At 42.3% G+C, this 19077-nt stretch overlaps 2 protein-coding genes across 6 annotated transcripts in view; one reads left to right on the top strand and one right to left on the bottom strand.

Moving 5' to 3' along the window:
- The window catches only part of sacs2 (sacsin molecular chaperone 2), a 199074-nt gene that overhangs the window by 29251 nt on the left and 150746 nt on the right, over positions 1-19077 (top strand). The window lies entirely within an intron of this gene.
- Positions 1-19077, bottom strand: part of dip2a (disco-interacting protein 2 homolog A) — an 81160-nt gene that overhangs the window by 7878 nt on the left and 54205 nt on the right. For 2 of the 5 annotated variants that reach the window (XM_070975342.1, XM_070975344.1), the window contains exons 5-28: positions 18504-18773; positions 15804-15941; positions 11907-12026; positions 10616-10813; positions 10370-10461; positions 9992-10102; positions 8894-9017; positions 8701-8810; positions 8398-8500; positions 7292-7356; positions 6747-6840; positions 6123-6242; positions 5866-5980; positions 5303-5442; positions 4740-4876; positions 4405-4485; positions 3414-3541; positions 3169-3283; positions 2265-2466; positions 1996-2105; positions 1606-1686; positions 1112-1229; positions 684-805; positions 100-211 (exon numbers count right to left, since the gene is read on the bottom strand). In XM_070975342.1, coding sequence (XP_070831443.1) covers positions 100-211; positions 684-805; positions 1112-1229; positions 1606-1686; positions 1996-2105; positions 2265-2466; positions 3169-3283; positions 3414-3541; positions 4405-4485; positions 4740-4876; positions 5303-5442; positions 5866-5980; positions 6123-6242; positions 6747-6840; positions 7292-7356; positions 8398-8500; positions 8701-8810; positions 8894-9017; positions 9992-10102; positions 10370-10461; positions 10616-10813; positions 11907-12026; positions 15804-15941; positions 18504-18773 — 3006 coding nt within the window. Of the gene's footprint in view, positions 1-99; positions 212-683; positions 806-1111; positions 1230-1605; positions 1687-1995; positions 2106-2264; positions 2467-3168; positions 3284-3409; positions 3542-4404; positions 4486-4739; positions 4877-5302; positions 5443-5865; positions 5981-6122; positions 6243-6746; positions 6841-7291; positions 7357-8397; positions 8501-8700; positions 8811-8893; positions 9018-9991; positions 10103-10369; positions 10462-10615; positions 10814-11906; positions 12027-15803; positions 15942-18503; positions 18774-19077 lie in introns of those variants that run through there. The other 3 variants (XM_070975343.1, XM_070975345.1, XM_070975346.1) reach the window with 2 other exon arrangements.

Genomic DNA, 19077 nt, shown 5'->3' with positions numbered 1-19077 from the left:
AGCCATGGAAATCACAGACCACATCTTCCTTCTTCTTCTTGTGGCAACACCAGAGCACAAACTGTGGACCTCAGTGTGTTGCATGTGTATATAATTCACCTGTGTCCAGCACCATAGGCCAGCTCTTGACGTCCACAGCAGCAGCAGCCTCTTTGGATTTCAGCAGCTTCATTATTGCTTGAGTAGTCAGGATACACACCGATTTACTGACCTTTAACACACAGATACAGAGGTATTACTGCATACATGTTACATCACTTTCATGCAATTTGCCATTAGAAATATAAGAACCTGTCACAGAACAGAGCTGACTTTGTATATAATTCAGTATATTTTCTGGGTTACTGCAACTTTTTAAGAGTTCACAAAATTAATTTTTATCCACAGCAAGAATATATATTTGCATTTTGTTTATTTTATCAGCTGTTGATATTAACAGCACTGATTTTATGTTTGGTTTTTCATGAGTGATTGTGTAGATGAAACACCAGATTATGTTGAAAATCAAGCATTTTTCAAGGAGTATATTTGATTTCAAAATGAAATAGTTTCCAGACTTTCAAGACTTCAAGACTGTATTTTTTTTTACTCTGTACATTCACCAGGTTTAATGGTTTAAAGCTAGCTGTGCAGAGAGGATTCAACTGATTCAATTTGATGCAGGTCAGTGGACTCTCTCTTACCTCAACAATCATCTTGACAGTGGGCAGGGTGGTTGCCAGGTTCTGGGGGTGTGGGGGTCTGACAGTAACTGGCACACAGCCAGCATACAGGCAGCCGTAGAAAGTGGCAATCAGGTCAATTCCTGAATAAAAAACAGGGATAGAATGTCACAATTAATGTAAAATAAGAGAGAATAGAACACTTGATAATAATAGTAAAAATGAGACAAATATAAAATTAGAATACAAAGAGTGTATCACATAAGATGGAAAATAAACCCACTGAATAATAATAATAAGAATATTAAGAATAATAATAACAACACTCAAATTAAGTTAAAAACAGAGTAAACAAAATGCACACAATCAAGTAAAATACAGTATTTTAAACAAAGTGTAAAGAGGAGGATCAAAAGGACAAGTAGCACAGCAGCAGGAGTGTCTCTTACCTGGTGGGTAGACAAGTGCTACATGGTCTCCGGTGTTGAGGCGTCCCATCAGTGCTGCAGCCACCCGCTCTGCCCGCTTGTGCAGCTGTAGACAAGAAGCTGTGCTAGCCACCGTGCCCTGAGGAGCAAGATAAGGACACAAGCTTCATTCATCTACAATGCTATATTACTTAACAGATAGAAAAGTTAGGATTTCAAGGACAATGGCTAGCCTTCATCATTCTTATCATTTATCAACCTGCAGAGATTTCTATCAAAGTAGCTCCTGTTGTGCTATTTGACCCTTGCAGGCAATGCTGCAAACCAATATGGAAGACCAACTTTTTTGAAAATGGGAGTTAAAGGAATTAGCCAAAAACAGACAGAACAATCTAATGGTTTTATCCACTGTATAAACAGTTTCTCAGTTGAATTTCTAGGTAATTCACTATATGATACAATATATATTGCCATCACAAAACAAACTTCTATATACCATGACAAAAAGGCAGTACCTTGGCATTGAGAACAAGGAAGAGCGGATGGTCTGGAGTGGCCTGAGCTCTCCACTGCAGCACATCTTGTATGTACAGGAACTATAGAGGAGAGAAAAACTAGTTTAACTACAGAGAAATGAGAGTAAACACAAAGTCAGACACCAACTGTGTTATGATGAATCAGAAATGGCAGATGTGATGGGGTTCAGTAAATGAGAAGCTCAGAAGAGTAATGGGTGTAACACAAGTGGAATCTGATTTGCACAATTCCTGCTTTTTTTGCAGGAACTCAAAACCATGTGCTCTCCAGCAGCTGTATGTGCTTCAGACTCCGCTCCCTCCACCATGGATCCTTACCTGTGTCTACAGTGTATGTGATGATCGGGTGAAATGAGGGAGACTATCTACCTTACGTGCCTGATCATTGTCCTCTAGCTGGGCCACGTCTCTTCCGCAGGCTTGTGCTATCCTCTTGCCTGCCACCAGGTTGCCCACTATCATAGAAGCAGGGCCGACCTCTGTACAGCACAACCACATTCATCAATATATCATACATGTCGGCCAACATTCATATCAACGTAAAAATATACACAGCAGTGAAAAGTGAAGAAATTAGAGAAGTATGTCTTCATGCTACTTGTTTCTAAGCCTGATCTGTGTTGGGACAGGTGGTCTACCTGGCTGTTTTTGTCTTGGTTTGGGCAGGTTGGTGACACATGTGTGAGGGCACATGAGGACATTGCAGGGATGCAAAGCACCCTCCAGGAAGCGCTGTTTGGTCTCAGATATATGGATTCCGCCCAGGGGAGCCTTAGGAAGAGTGTTAGCAGGCACCAGAGCCAGGCAGTACACCCCCACTTGGTGGATGCTGTCTATGGCCTGGAAACAGAAAGGTAATACATGCAAACACAAGCAGAAATGGAGATCAGCAAATCTGTCTGGTGAATCAGAGGAAGTTGTTTTCATTTTACAACAATTGAAAAAACACAAGCACTTTGTTGTTCAGTTTTAGTTTAGTGTTTTCACTTATTATCAATTATTCTTGTTTTTATAATTACAATTATTATAATTATTATTCTTGTTTTTATACTAATCACTTTTACGTGCATATAAAATATAGACAAAAAATACCCCAAATCAAGACTCAAAGCTGGACCAGAACAGCGGTTGGGTTTTTTTTTCACATATTAACAACAAACCATGAATGTTTCAAGCATGCAGCAAGGCTTGTTAGATTTCATATCCTCAAACTGCGTAGCAAAAGCATCATCTGAGCCCCTCTTTCTTTATGCATTCAAGAATGCCTCAACATCCCAACTTTGAGAGATATTCATTGTAATAAATTATCCCGAGGAATCTGAAAGCTCTGCAAGTTGGTCATCATATGGAACTGACATACACTGAAACCAATGATTTCCTGGAAGATAGAAAATCAACGTAGAACCTTGTGATGTGCAGAAAAGTGTACGCCAGGAGTAATATTAACTAAGTATACCTGATTTGCACTTACATGAAAACATGCAAGATCACAGGTACAGTCCATCAATTAGATGTGACTTAGTGATAAGATATGAAAAAGACCTGAAGGACGCGGCTCATCCACTGGAAGCTGTCTTCCTCTGAGGCGTCTGGCCTTTGCTCTGCCACCACGACGATCCTCTCATCATGCAGCACGGACACAGAAAACACTGCTATCCTGGAGCACACAACATACAAACCCTGTTAGGGCTGGACTGTAACACTGTCGGTAGAAAACAGTGCACATAGACAGACTCTTGATATGAGAGAGGACAGATGTGTAGAGAAGTGTAGCATTTTAAAATTACCTCCCCCTGTATACAAACTTCATGGGCTCCACTGCCAGTGCTGTGGCAACCACATCATCAGCATTGTGCCTCCGCCCGCTGACCACCATCAGCCCGTCCATCTTCCCCACAACAAACACAAGGCTGTCCTGTTGGGAAATACAAATCACAAATCATTAGACAGGTTGATCTTGACATTTACCTGATTTTAAGTACAGCGTCCATCCACACAGCCAACACACTGGAAAATAAGACCTCAAAAGGTTTGCAAGCGCTTGCAAACGATCACCCACCTCTTTATGTCCTTGAGCTCACATGCCCCTAAAGCAAAAGAACTCTGCTTTTAGCTTGAGAATAAAAACCATCATCATTTGTCAGCAAAATCCCGCCCCAATTTCTGCTTCAGTCAGTGAGGTCTGGCCCTCATCTCAGGTCGGCTGCATAAAATATGATTCTCTCCTTCTCTGAAGTGTAAAAGCCTGACAGACGTTCATATAAACTACCAACTAGAGGCAGTTTTTAAATAAATACACCTCCCTCTCAACAGTCTTTACTGGACCTGCAGTATATACCACAGAGAGGTCTGTGAATTATCCTGAGTAATGGGGATATTGTTCCTGGAAAGACACACTGCAGTTGAAATTTTTCAAAGGTAATTTCCCCTGCTCTATTTCAGCTTCATTGTGGTCCTGGCAGAGGCCTCAGCGCCATATACTGTACCTCAAACCCTGAGCACATGAAACTAAAACTATCTGCATGGCTTCATATTTGTAAAGCTTATTTTTTGTGATTTAAGTGACCTGACAATTTACCTGGGACTGGGACAAGTTGAGTGAAACTGCGAATATCACAAAGATAGTGTGATGACACTGAATATCACAGATTGATAAATCATGAGAAAATAAAATTACTTGAGGTTTAAGCAGATATGTCCTTATGTAGCCTGTGCTAAGAGACAGACATCAGAGTAAATTAAGGTTAAAAGACGGCACATTAATGAGCTGGAACTTACTGGTCCCACAAAGCCCAGCAGTGAGGTCCTGGTAAAGGGTCTGTCACTGATGGGAACCCCAGATGACATGACTGGGATGGTCTGCGACAAGACACAACACTGTTCAAAACACATGAAGTAACATCCATTGTCTTTACTTAAAATGAGTCTACACATAAGCCTTTTCACTGCAATAACTTTAATAACTGATAATTTAATATGTTCTGGTTTCATCCAGAGCAGGTATTGATTATATGCTAAATTAACTGATGAAACATAAACACAGCATTTAAAGAAATGAATAGCATATTTTGTCACACCTGAAATGCTGCTCAGATGTGAAATAAGACACTTACCTCAAAGACGTTCTTGGTCATGCCCGGGAGGCCGTAGTAAGCTACACCTGTGCTACCTGAGCTCACACAGATCTCTCCAACCTCATCTGTCTGGCAGAGATAGGGTGTCCCCTCCACCCGCACCACACAAACCACAGCTGGAGACAAACAGCGATGACAGGAAGGTGGGACATTGAGAACAATGATTTATCATCTAAACTACTTATCTTTTACTGTCTAAGAGGAAGTTTCACGAAGTAAAAGTTATTTTTTACTGAAAGTTCATTTTAGCAAAAATTCTTTTTAATTTGATTATTTGATTATTGCTTTGTAATTCTGTTTGAAATCTGCCTAATGTTCTGTCATAAACACCTTGACTTAACACCAATAGGTAAAGCATCACTGCACAATATCTGAATGTGGACATAAACACAGGTGGAAGTCAGAACACTTCCGAAAATATCCCCTAATCTGATCTGATAACCTCCATTCTCTGGAGTTGATATGAAACTTCCGTTTTTCAACTTCAGAATGTTACTCGTTAATGGCAGCAAATTGTTAATGTGCAGCGCAGGGTTCTGTACCTCCGGGCATGACCTGTCCCACATCCTGCACTGTAAGGACAGACAGTTTCTCCTCTGTGTCCACACGGATCACACTGTGGCTCAGCCCACCCATAGACAGCACCGCCTTTCCTGGAGGAGGAACACCCATTTCTGGAGGTCTGCAGGACATAGGCAGTAAATTACACTCAGTATTACTAAACACAATGACACACATGGAAAGACTTGTCATTATTGCAGCAGTACTGACACCTCAAAAGAAGACAGATGTGGTTTTGGTAGAATATAACAACCATGTGAATCTGTGGGATACAGATTCTGGATCCATTACCACATTTCTAGACTCTCACATTTCTCTACTCAATTTAAAAATAGGGCCAGTTTTCCTATTTGAAGCGTGTGCTTTTAGTCCGTCTGTCATCCTAATTCTTCTCCATGACTGATCAGCAGAAAGCTGTAAAATCCTACAGTTCCTCTCTGTGTTAAAGAAGCACAAATCTCCCTCCTCTCCCTGCAGGATCACTGTAGTGCAGAGCGTCGGCGGGTGGCTTTTGTTCTAATAAGGTGCAGTAACACCATCTCACCTGCGGATGGCGACAGTCATAGCCTCTGAAGAACTGGCACATGGACAGATCACCTCAGGTCGCAGCCCACGTGCCTGAAACACGTTGAGGAAGGCGTCGCAGGAGGATATCGACCCTGTGGCAACACACACACACGCACAGAGGTAATCAAACAGACATACAAGCAACACAACACAAACAAATCAATGATAATCTCTTGTGGCTTCGGGGTGTTTATAAGGTTATTTTATTTAATGAGAATCTGCATGTGGCCTCACATGGATTAGCTCCATCAGCGACGATGAGCATGCGCAGGGAACTCAGGCTGATGTCTCTCTGGTCTCTCTGGGCCAGCAGAGACCAGTGCATGTCCCTCGACTTCACCACTGCAACCCGCGCTGCGCAGGGGACGCAAAGACAAAGAGACAGGCTCACAATAGAATCACCCAATCAACACCGCTGTCACCCAGCTTGACAGCCAATCACAGATCACAAAATATGACAGCAAATAGCAACACGGCCTGACTCAGTTGCTGACAGGTGACTCAGCTAAGCTTGAACAAGAGAGGAGATGAATTTTATTCAGTGAAGCGGGCCTCCTGGCCTCGACCTCCACCGGGCTAACACAGCTGAACTAGAAATCAATGGTCCAATAAACTATTGCTTTAATCCATCCTCTCCTGTCACATGCAAGAATCAAAGCTGTAATGAGAAACAGACTCCCTCTGGAAGCTGAACTTAGTCTTACACAGGCTTACAGACTCTAAGAACAAAACTAAAATGTTGGAAAACTATCATTTCACTATCAAGTGAGCTACCAAAGCATTTTCCTCAAGGTACTTCATGTGAAAAACCTATGCTGTCCTGTGCGTGTGCTACTTCGTAAGTGGACTGATCCCCACCTTTGTATGTGTGAACCTTCTGTATCCAAGAGAGAGGGTTGACTTTCATCAGGGAGTAAGGTATGCTGATCACGTGCATCCGATTCATAACACTCTGCCATGACAACAGACATCAAGCATCACATCAGCACCAAAATATGTCAGAAGTGTATTTGAACTACATGATGTCAATATAAACAAGCTGCAGGTCATGACAAGATTTTATCACTTACCATTAAGAGAATAAATGAAAGCATGTTTGTGCTGCTGCTGTGTCATTTTAGGAATTTAAACGGAAATCCCACTGCATTTTTGAAACCAGTTAATCAAAGCTCAGTTGAGTATGTGTTGGGAAAAACAGAATATTTTTAGAGGTTTCAACCTCTTGACGTAGGAGATGAGCTCTTTCTGCCCCTTTCTCAGGACTTCATTAGCTTGAATGTATTTACATACTGATATGGGGAAGAAGTCACTCAGATAAATCAGACTTTTTATCAGCAAACTGAGCATGGATCTCTTCTATATCTGATTATATTAGCTTTACCGGAGGCTTCAAGACTACTCACAGTAAGAACACCATGCCATAATCCTGCTTCTCTCTTGAAGTCCAGGACGTTGGTTATGGTCTCAGCTGCACATCAAAAAGGAGATTTTGCAAAGACAAAGGAGACAAAAAGAATTAGAGACATTCCTTTTTACTAGATCAATCAGACATCATCCTGGTGCTTTTAACACAAACCAAGTTCAGCAGTACTGGATTGAGTGGAGCCCCAAACTATGTCTCAGAAACACACATAGAGTGTCCCTGGGCTGCTGGTGCAGTTAGAAGTTATTTAGAGCAAAACTGGGACACTGGAGGAGAGGAGGTGCCTCACGTTCTGTTTCTTTTTACGCAGACCTGACCCAGGTCTGACAGAGAGAAACTCCACCAGCTGAATTGACTGTAATTATACTCTGATAGGATCTGTGAGCAACGTGAAGGGAAAATTCGATTTATTTATGTTATTGATTTAAAAGGGACAGTGTGCAGCTCAAACATAAGCATCTCCCTGTGATGGACTGTGCCACATTATAGCTTCAAGCTAAATCACATGTGTAGTCCCTTGGTAGATCAGAGGAAAAAACAACACACATAATACAAAAGCACATCACAAATGTATGCTTGACAAATAAAAGCAAGTCATGGAGAACATAACCTTGAATATTAAAATCCGTAAGTGCAGAACTAAGCAGCTTTTAACAGACTTTTAAAGCTGACTTTAAAAGTGCTGATAGAGATTCAGCTCCTTACATCGTCAAGCAGGGTGCTCCATTGATTTGTGGCTGTTACAGAGAGAGCTGATTGTCAAAATGGAGTGTGGTGAAATGGTACAATGCAATCTGGTATAGAGGCTATTATCTATAATATCATACATTATAAAATAGGTTCATGTGTTACCTGTTCTGCAGAATGAATCAGACAAAACAACACAGCAATCCCAAAAAAGTCAAGTCCAATGTATAGTACGTCTTTCTTTGCTTAAGCCTACATTTCTATTAAAGCTGGTTCTCGCCCTCCACCAATTGGGTGCTTTTCTCTATGTCTTAACGACAAATAAATGATAGAAGTAACACAGAAGTATAAAAATGAAGTACTGGTACGTGACAAGAAAATGCAAAGTGTTCTGCTAACCTTCAGTGTAGCCGCAGGCCTGTGTGAGGGCATGACAGTGAGCCAGCATGGCTGAGTGGGACACTGTGATCCCCATAGTGCTTCCTTCTTTGCTGGTTTTATACTGGATGTAAGAAACACGTAAAAACATTTGAAGTTTCATTCCAACAAAATAGACATGGATTAAATGAAAAAGAAGAGTGCCTAATTATAGGTGGCTCACAAATATTAAAAATACAGAAAATTATGTAAATATAAAGGAAAATATAATAACATTTTTAATGAAATAAGTCTTATTGGTAAAATCAGAGAAAGTACACTTACCTCTATGTAGGCTATGTCATTACTGGCTTCCCGTATTGGAGGATGCCAGTCTTTCGGAGGCTTCACAACATGTTTTCCATCTGTCACAAACCACAGCAACCGCGGCCAGCCTGCAGAGACAGAAGACATGAAATCAGCTCAAACAAAATGAAACTACAGACAGGCAGTCAAAAGAAAATAAAACAGGCCGTACCTTTAAAAGTGGCTACCTCCCCTGTTTGTGCTTTAGGCAAGCCTTTCTGACAGGCATCAGTGGTCAGTGCCAACGTGACGCCACAGCTGCCCAGCAGAAAGCCAATCTGTTGACTTCCTGCATCCTGGGGGACCAAAGAGGATGAAAGACTGAAGTTCATTCTGTCAAAACACTGGCAAACAGTGTCTGTCGCACAATTATCAACTATTAAGAAGAATGAAATCCTGAGCATAATAGCTTTGAAGAAAGATGCTCTGAGGGAACGTGGGAATTGTAACAGGGAGAAAGAAGACTGAAGAAGAAACCTCAGAGCATCATACATCAAAGCAGCAGCAGGTAAGAAAGCAGAGTGACGGCCAATCACTATTAAAAACTCTACCGCAGAGCATCAAAGCTCAATCGTAGCAGGGATGAGGCCCAAGATCTGACAGATGCTCACTCATATTTGATTGCCTGTGCAAATTAGCTTACAGCTAGGCTCGTGCTGAGCAAACCACACTGAGCAGAAAAAGCAAAAAAAAGGGAGAAAGAAGAAAAAAGGGGTTAAAAAAAGACAGAGGCACAGAAAGAGAGAGGGAGGAAAAATGTGAGCTGGTAGATTGAGCAAATGGGTTTCTGACTCCAGAGAACAGTTGGCCTGTGATCTAATATTTTGACTGGAATTACACATCATTTCACCTCACTCAAATGTCATTAATTACAGCACAGCGTCTGCAAACAGCATGCTTATAAAAGGCAATCAAGAACAGGCATTAATATTCAGCCTGAGTAACTAATGTGGATGAATTTGGTTTAGCTTGAGCTGATGGATGTGCAGGAAACTGCAATGCATTGTAACACTCTGTAATTACAACATTTAAAGATAATGCTGCTGCTGCAGTTGTAATCATGAAACACATTACCAAGAAGTTGGAGGTTTTTTAGGACATTTTCTGGGATATGATAAATTGTACATACCAACACTGAAACAACATTTTGCCTCTCCTATCATTTAGGGGTCAAATGTCCAGCAGGGGTCACTACTGCTCTTCACTGCTTCTGTACATACTAAAAATATTCATACACTCCCAGGAGATGGTATCTTTTATTTGCCTTTACCTTTCTGGTCAGCGGCACTTCAATAGGCACAGGTACCAACTCTGCCAAGAGGCAGCCGTAGAAGGCCACCATGAACATCACTGGGTCATTGTTGGGGAAAACAAGTGCGACCTGTAGGCGTATCACAGACACGATATCTCAGGGTATGATATGTTTTAAGTGAAAGTATGGAAGACATGGGGCATGGTGTGCAGCAAGTATCTTGATCAAGATCAGAAACCAAACATTTGCTTTCCTTCACAAGTAATGAGGTAGTGATAATGAATTTGTACCAAAAACCTGAAAAATTATCAGTTGAAAATAGAGCACTGAAACGCAACCTTCTAAGAAAACAACCAGAAATATCAAGATTTTAAGTGGACTTATCTCACAACTTACTCTGTCTCCAGGCATGAGCAAAGGCTCATTTCTGGTGCTCAGCTTGTTAAGAAGAGTGTAGGCCAGTTTCTGACTGCGAGTCCATAGTTTACCTACAAAGGTGAATATACACTGTCAAATATTTTATATAATGACATTAGACCCATAAATCAACATACATCAACTCGAAGAATGGACAACAAGAGGTGATACTGTTTTCCATCTCCATTGTTAATTCAGGGACAATCATCACAGGTTGGCACCTACCATAGGTGAGTGTGTAGACGGGCTTGCCAGCATTGTCAAGTGCCGTCAAACAGGGGCTCTTGGGCTGAGTGGTGCCCCACCGTTGTAAGGCTGCTGGCAAGGAGGGAGGCCACTTGTTGACCACCCCAAGATGCTCTCCTTCCAGGGGACTCATCTGCTGGCCTTCTGGTTTTGGCTGGTTGGGATCTGGCTCCTGGACTAAATACATGGGGAGGAGAATGGGACCACTGTGTGAGGGCGGTTCAATGGGTATTTTGAGCAACAAAGCAGACTAGCTCCTGGTGTGCTGGTGGTATCCGAGGCCTGGACTCTCTCAAAGGAAGGCAGGGTAATAAAATGAGTGTGGAGACTGAATGACAATGAGAAGATGGAGGCTTAAAGGTGAGCTCTGCTCTGTCCCTATATGTGTTATTTGCCTCAGATGCCAGCTCCTAAGAAACTTGGAGCTATGGCTCACTGAAAGGCACAGTTTTCCCTCTTCATCTGTCCACCTTTCCTTGCTGCAAGCACCCTTTGATTTGACTTCCATCTCCCCATCACTATTCTCCCCTCACACTCTCCTGAACTCTCTGCTAAGTGGAATTCAGAGCTGTTTAACTGAGCTGGTAAGATGTCCCCACCAAATAAAACACTTCTCTCAGGAAAAGATAGTGTCCAACCTGCTGCCATTTCAGCTTTGTGTGTTTGTTCTGCTCACAACAAACAGACCACCGAGGTTTGCCACAGTTTCTGTGCCAAAGTGACAGAGGCTTTACAGTTACCTGCTGATGCACAGTATTACTATTCTCACCGCTTATTCATTTTCACAGTGTTTATTCAGCCTAGCAGACTACCATCCAAAACCCACGATGGGATGGTTGGAATGGAGGAAATGGTTAGACAGGGCTGGTCCACTGTGTGTGTGTGTGTTTTTACACACTATTCCCTTACCACTCCCTAAGCACACCTGGTGGTCTCAGCTCCACCCAGAGACAAAACAACAACCACTGATCTAAAAGTGTACCTTGACTGTTTATTTGTGAGGCGTGGTGAAGTCAATGTGTCGCTTTTATCTGAGCTGCAAGAGGAATTTGATAAAAAACCAATACTGATGTGAGAGAACTCCACTGAAAGCTCCAAAAAACATTAAAGCTGAAGTGGATGTCAACCTCAAAAGAGCAGGGATGTCTGCATTAAATACAGCCTTTAGCTGCTAAAGTCTCCATTCAGTATGCTGATCACACCACAGACAGACTTTTTCACAATTTATTGATTTAACAGAAGCAATGTAATTACTTTCAGGCCAGCTTACCATCCAAAAGCTCCTCAAAATCGTCAACAAAGAACTCTCGCAACGGCGGTCGCTTTGGTCTCTTCAGAGTGTTGAGCAGCTGCTGGATTTTGGAGGAGACTCGACTGTTGACTGGAACACCTACACAGTGAGATTGGAAGGGATGAAAAGGAAAAGGTGGGGGGAAATAAACATGGAAAGGGTATGGAGATAAATACAGACAGGAACAGGAAGAATGTCAGGGTGGAAACAGGTACGGGTGGGAGGGGATATAGTAGAGAAAGACATGCAGGCAGATTGATTGAGAGATTGATGATATAAAAGGAAGGGGATAGATGAGGGGAGCACAGATAAGAAAAGAGAAGAGAAAAGGTCAGTGTGGTGCTCTAATGAGACACAGAGGACAACCAGCTGCCACTCACACTGCAGCAAGACAACAAAACAGTGGACCTGGAGTGACTGTAGAGCCACCTGGAGGTCAAAGGTTACTGTCTTTCAGTCACTGTAGAATCACTGACAAACCTCACAGGCTGAATAAGTCAGGAAACGAGGAGCCTCCTCGCCTGCTGCCTAGCAACAAAGATGTCCTCTCTGCAATAAGTGATTCATGAGGTCTCTCAAAAGGTGTCTGTTTTACATACACTGCAAAATTCACAATTGTGGGCCAAAATCAACTACACCCCAGTCAAGCCAAAAAATATATACACACTGTAAATAAATACAATACTGAGAAAGCATAATCGCAGACATGGACCTTTGTAAAGACATAACAACATGAATGAAGGAGCGGGGCAGGAGAGAAAAAGAGAGAAACAGACTAAGAATAAGACAAAAGGGGAAATGCGCCTGTATTTCCCTCACATTTTGGAATGGGTATTTGCAGACTACGATCATCATTGGACACCATTTCCTCCATATGAATTCATACTTAGTCTGGGAGGGGTGGTCTGTGTCAGGCATTCCAGACAGCCACAGGAGACGAAGGCCACAGCTGCACGCAGCTTGCCTGATCCGTCTTACTATAATAAGCTCGGCAGAGACAGACTCTGCCTCCTCATGCAGGGACAGATGTGCCGGGAGTAGATGTGTGGGGGTCAGTGTTGCACCTGATCAGCCAATTAGAAAGCCCCAGACACACAGGAGGGCCCCGAACCCCACCCACTCAAGGGCCTTGATCATTAATATCACAGCCAGCCAGGAACCGCCTGTGATCAAGACTATAATTAACGTACTCATTTCATAATTTATCCATCCACAGCATTGAATTACTGTATCAAACACAGAGTCTTCACAGCAAAACATGTACACAGCAAACAGAACTGCATTTACTGTACCAACAAGCTAAGATCTGGCCTTATTCTATAGTTCCTATTGTTAACGAATCCCATGGAAAGACAAAATGTGTTAGTCTCTAAATATTTTAGACTTCCCTACCCTGTCTGTGGCTCTCAGGTCCAAATGTATGTGCTCCTACTGAAGATGCAATTCTCTAAAGAAGGTTCACAACATATAGCAGTGACATGGGCCACATCCAGCCTGACAAAGCTTTGCATCCAACCGTTAGATAATCTCTAAGCTTGTCTATTAGATGCAAGAGGTGTCAATTGGGTTTATTTTTGTTGGCCAACTGCTGTATTTTGTCTCAAAATAAGTGTTTGTGTTTGCTTCCTGGGATCCTGAATAGTTTTTTTTTTGTTGTTGTTGAGATAAGGACTCATTTATCGGTAGTTGAACTGTGGCTGAGGTATGAGAGGATTTTCTAGTTAATTATCTAGTTATCATTATGGATTTTCCATGTTTTTAGGAGACACTGATAAAGACTAATAAAAATAACATTAATTTGTAAGAATGTCAAAATGTTAAAACAATAATAGGTTACCAAGACCTAATTTCTTTCTTTCTTTATTTATTTTGACAGTCTGCCCCCCCACAGTGTCTGCTTAGAAAAATTCTGCCCTTTGAACAAATGTAGCTGAGGACCCCTGATATATAGTTTCATTTTTAGTAAGCGATTTCCTTAAACAGCAGGGCTTGTAGTATTTATCAAATGTTACTCAAAACAGAGATAACATTGGATTTGTTGGGCTGACTATTTTCAAACCATGGATTAAGACACATGACATTTGCCCTCTTTAGTATTTACGGCACCAGGGCGGAATATGTGGCACTGACCCAAAATAAACTACAGTGCTCATGTTTATGGTTTTTGGATGACAATGGAGCTCTATAGCACTAAGGACTAAGCTATATCAAACTTATGCACACAATACTTGTTAGTAGGATTAATTCATCGTTGGTTTTGGTCTACTTGTGGGATTTGTTGACAATAATGCACCACAATGTGCATGTATAGCAACCAATACATACAGCATCAATACAGATGAGTACAGATGGATGTCGAGTCACTGCATGGCATGTTTTCTACACCTAACTATGTGTCATTATTAAAATGGAAACAGTGCTAGAAGACTGCCATCAAAGAGCCCATTGTGTGGCTACAGGCTAACAGGCTTGTGTTACAGCATGTAGTGAGAAACAAACTGACAAGTTGTCATGTCTCAGTGTGAGCACAGAAATCAGTGTGTCGACATGCAAATTATCCACAAGCCCCGACTGAACAGTTACACCTGTCATGGCAATGGCCTTTTCACACAATCTGCTTAAATGTGATCAATTTGAAGAGCATTTAGGAAAGACGTTGCGTAAAGATGCTGTAAATACTTAAAGCCTCTTGAAACACACTTAGTTATACAAACACACTCACTCACACACACACACAGAGGACTCTAATGACTCAATTCACTGTAGCTTGCAAATATTTTTGGAAACACACAGGGTTTGGACAAGTGCTAGACCCGACAGTGGAGGCGAAGGCAGAGACACAAACACACACAAAAATACACAGGCAAGAGAGTGCACATACAGCTGACTGCCACAGAGTTGGAGGAACAGTTATAAATACCATCCATTAAACTGAGGGATCCTTCACCTCTCCACTCACAGCCTGGAGGAGAGACACATCAGGATGTCAATGAAACAGTCCTGTTTAACTTTGTGTTTGTAAATGTGTGAATGTGTGATAGAGAAATCTACCAGCAGCCAGACGTAGGTGAGAGCAGACACAGACTGTTGTTGCTGTACCATAACAACAACAAGGATAGGATTTTCTGCTGTTGTTATTTTTGTCATTTTTTTAATGACCCATGTGGGAAAAGCTGCATAGGGAGTGTGGGTTTGAAACATCTTGAATACCAAACAGCCAAAGAGAAACCGATAAAAACGACACTGTTTAAATCTTTTAAAAATCCATAGGTATAACAAACAAAATTCTTCCCCTATATGTGTCAAGCCAGGTGGGCAGGTTCAGCATTCATTAGCAGTGACAACCGAGAAAGCACACATTCTTGATGACAGAGGATGGATGACAGGACGGTAATAGCTCTGCTCTGAAGCTGTGCTCCACTTTTCTGGCTGCTACCAAGCAGCATTTCAGGTGTGATGCTGAATGAATGAAGATGGAGGGGTGACAGGAGCACACCCTGGACCAGATCCCTGGTCATGTCACAAGATATTCTTTTCCTTTTTGAGACTCAAAATAAGCACTGTTCATCTATACATCATTATCAATTGAGCGTTTTTATTAGTGTCAATGACATGTTAAGCATTAATGCAGAGACATAGTTGGTTTTTTGAGGAGGGGGATTGCAGTGTTACCATGACAACACACAATGGTCAGTCAGCAGCTTGTGCCAGTCTGACAGACAGACTGACTGAGAAGAGGACAGAGGGACAGACAGCAGGGGAGAAAGGGAGGTATGCATGTGTGTGTGTGTGTGTGTGTGTGTGTGTGTGTGTGTGTGTGTGTGTGTGTGTGTGTGTGTGTGCGTGTGTGTGTGCGCGCGTGAGCAGGAAACTCACCATCTGCAGTCTCCATGACGCTGGTGTGGTGGTTGTAGCCCCGGGAAACGCCTCGCACCGAGGCAACCTGGGGCCGCTCCGCGTGTAGCGTGGAGCGCTCCGACAACCCTGTCACATCGGGGGGCGCTGAGTGGTTATCTGTGATGAGTGGGGTGTCGGGGGTTAAAAGGTCAAACGCCAAGCCTACTTCGGGCTGTCGATACTAACTTAAAATCCTACTTCATGTGCTTGGAAACATACTGAGGAATCTGATTAAGAGGCTGAAAGCCTTTCTATCACCTGCAAGTGAAGTCATTAGCTGCAAAACAATGTACTTCAACCATAGGCAGTATAGTAAATAGTGGATACAGCCAACATGACATCACAAAATGGTTTGTGGACTGCCATTTTGGAGCCTCAAGTTTGGCATTATGACTGTCACCATCTTGGTTTTTTGGAACCAGAAGTGATCATATTTGCACAAGAGGGTGAGGTTGGGTAGGACACACATTGCTACGCCTCTATCCTGACTGGATCTGACTGAGAATCTTCATCACCCATTTTACTCTAAATGGAACCGAAATGTACAAAATGAACATTATGCTATATGGAAGAAAACTTAAAACCTGTGATTGAGACTATAATCTCATTAGGAAAATGTTTACTGAGGTAATAAATCAAGTGAGAAGTTGGGCTTCATTTGCTCATAAGCGAACACACAATCAGACTTTTTTGACAACCAGTGCCGGCATAGAGAAAGAATGCAGGTTTAAGGCACCACACTGGCTTCACTTTTCAGACCTGGAAGCTCCATCCACTTATTATACTGTCTATGATTTTAGTAAGGATTTTATGTTTTACCTCATTAAACTACCTGCAATGATAATAAATGAATGTTTCTATTCAGCAGGTACATTCCCCTCAAAGAGTAACCTATCCATTGAGAACAAGATGTCTGTGTAATACGATTAAGAGGCAAATCTGTGGACATTGTGACAGCCCATTTGTCCACTTGTGCTGAAAAGTGCTCTAAATTATGATATTAAACGAAACATATACATATAAGTGCTATATACACTCCCTGGCCTTGTTACATACTATGCACAACTGACAGCAGTCCAATACTACAGATCTGCTACATATTCTACAGTGAGGAAGACCATAATAATCAGTTTTTGCTGTCATGTTTTACAATGTGTCCTTACTAAACATGTAGTTTAAACATCATCTCTATGACAGCGTCAATCAAAACTAAACATCATTATTTTTCTAAAAGTACAATTCATGGCTGAGCTACTGTGTTGGACTGCATTAGATTTTAAAGATTTACCCATTAATGTGGCTCTGGAGAATAGGTGCTTTGGTGCAATGTGGTGGGAACTGGGTTTAAAATGTAATCCTTTAATTAAAGTGTTATTGTAACACAGTGTTTTTGGAACCCACACTATGACTGTCAATCATGGTTATGGTGAACTGCACCCTGAGAGTTGATGCTCCTCTCCAAAGTACCGAATAACCTAGGGTTGTACTTAATTAACTACATATAAAATGTGACTTCAAAACCAAAGGTCATGTTTGCCATTAAAGTCCATATTACCCTAAAATGTTGCCCAGGTATGACAGCCTACTATTGCTGTAGTGAATGATAGGCAGAAGAAGAGTTCGAGAGGCCAAGGAACAGAAAAATATGGGAGATATATTTACAGCTCCATTCAGCACCAGTCACTGCTGCTACTTTATGACAGCAACCTTGAGGAGAGACAAGCTGGACAGAAATCAGACAGCTCCATCCTAATAGGATATCGCTCTGCCAGCAACACGTACAGACACCCATGAACACACACACACACACACACACACACACACACACACACACACACACACAATAAAGACACCATCTCCCTTCGCTGCTGCGGTGAGACGGATGGAGATAAATCCCCTGAATCTCATTAACTAGCTTGTGACACTTGCATGGTAACATGGAATGAGGAGCTTTGACAGGGAAGTGGCTGTGAACCATTTCACATGACTGAATGACAGTGAGATGGCAGACGAAGACGACTAATTAGCAGAGAGCCTTGAATCAAAACCCTGTTGTTGGTTCCCTTTGTCTTGTCTCATCAAGTGCTTCTGTATGTCTGGAGGGATTTAACGGTAGCAGATGTGTAAGACACCGCTGTCTGTCCGGGACTGACTACAAAAAAGTCTCAGCGTCATAATACAGGTGGAGACGTCATCTTTGATATGATGAAAATTCTGATTGGCTTGCAAATACATAACGCACCAAACTTGCCGACATCAGCAGATGAGAAACAACGGAAAAAAATGAAAAGATCCGGATGTGTGCTTATATGGTGTAAAACCATACAGCTAGGCAGGAGGATTTGCAGGTTTGGATGATATGCAAATGTAATTTTACCCCGATGAAACCTGAATCAGGATTCTTCCACTTGTATGCAGGAAATACTTTCCTGCAAATACATCTAATACTGTTTCCTAACTCGGCATTTCATTTCAGTTCTACAGTACCTCCTGACTTCAACTTATAGGCACGCGACACACATTTGTCATTTCTACGAACAGAATGAAGATGATCAAAGTAAAACTATTCACCTCCGGAGATACTAGAGGAGAGTGATGCACCAATTAAAAAGGGGAATATACAGATCGGCCAACTGAAATGTGATGCCGTGCGAGACTGCGGGTGTGTGTGTCACTGACCTAGCTGGGTGTGTGCCATAAGATCGGCCAGTGCAGTAGCTGCGGCGTTGGCGTTGAGGGCTGCGTGGGCAGTGGTGTTGGTGGTGGTGACAGATCTCCCTCCCGGGTGGGATGAGGTGGATGACGCGGAGGATGAGGTGGACGAACCCTGGATGACACGGTTAAACCAGTGCTCAACGGCTGGGTGGCCGTGGCCCTGGTAGGGCGTGGAGGTGGCCAGACGTCCCTGCCGGCGCAGCGAGCCCTCGTCTTCCGATGCTGAGGAGGTGTCTGTGTTTGACAGGTCAAGACAGGGCAGCGTCACAACAGTGGACAAAGAGGGGCTGTCTACAATGTAACCAGGAAAATAACCAAGATGGTAAAACTAGCAATGGATGACTGCAGGATTTAGATAATATGCAGATGATACATTATTCTTCTTATACATACTGGAGTGAGTACATATAAGGTAGTGGGGATGGCCAGATGATTTCGATGGAGATGATGTAAGACTGAGAGATGATTGCTTTTAAAAGCCCCATCACTGGTAGAGTTTGTATTTGATATATGATTTCCTTTCAGAGTAGCCACGCTA

The sequence above is a fragment of the Chaetodon trifascialis genome, chromosome 12, assembly GCF_039877785.1.
Source record: "Chaetodon trifascialis isolate fChaTrf1 chromosome 12, fChaTrf1.hap1, whole genome shotgun sequence".
In the NCBI taxonomy this organism is placed as follows: domain Eukaryota; kingdom Metazoa; phylum Chordata; class Actinopteri; order Chaetodontiformes; family Chaetodontidae; genus Chaetodon; species Chaetodon trifascialis.
Note: the sequence above shows the minus strand (reverse complement) of the source record. Positions and strands in the feature narration are given on the sequence as shown.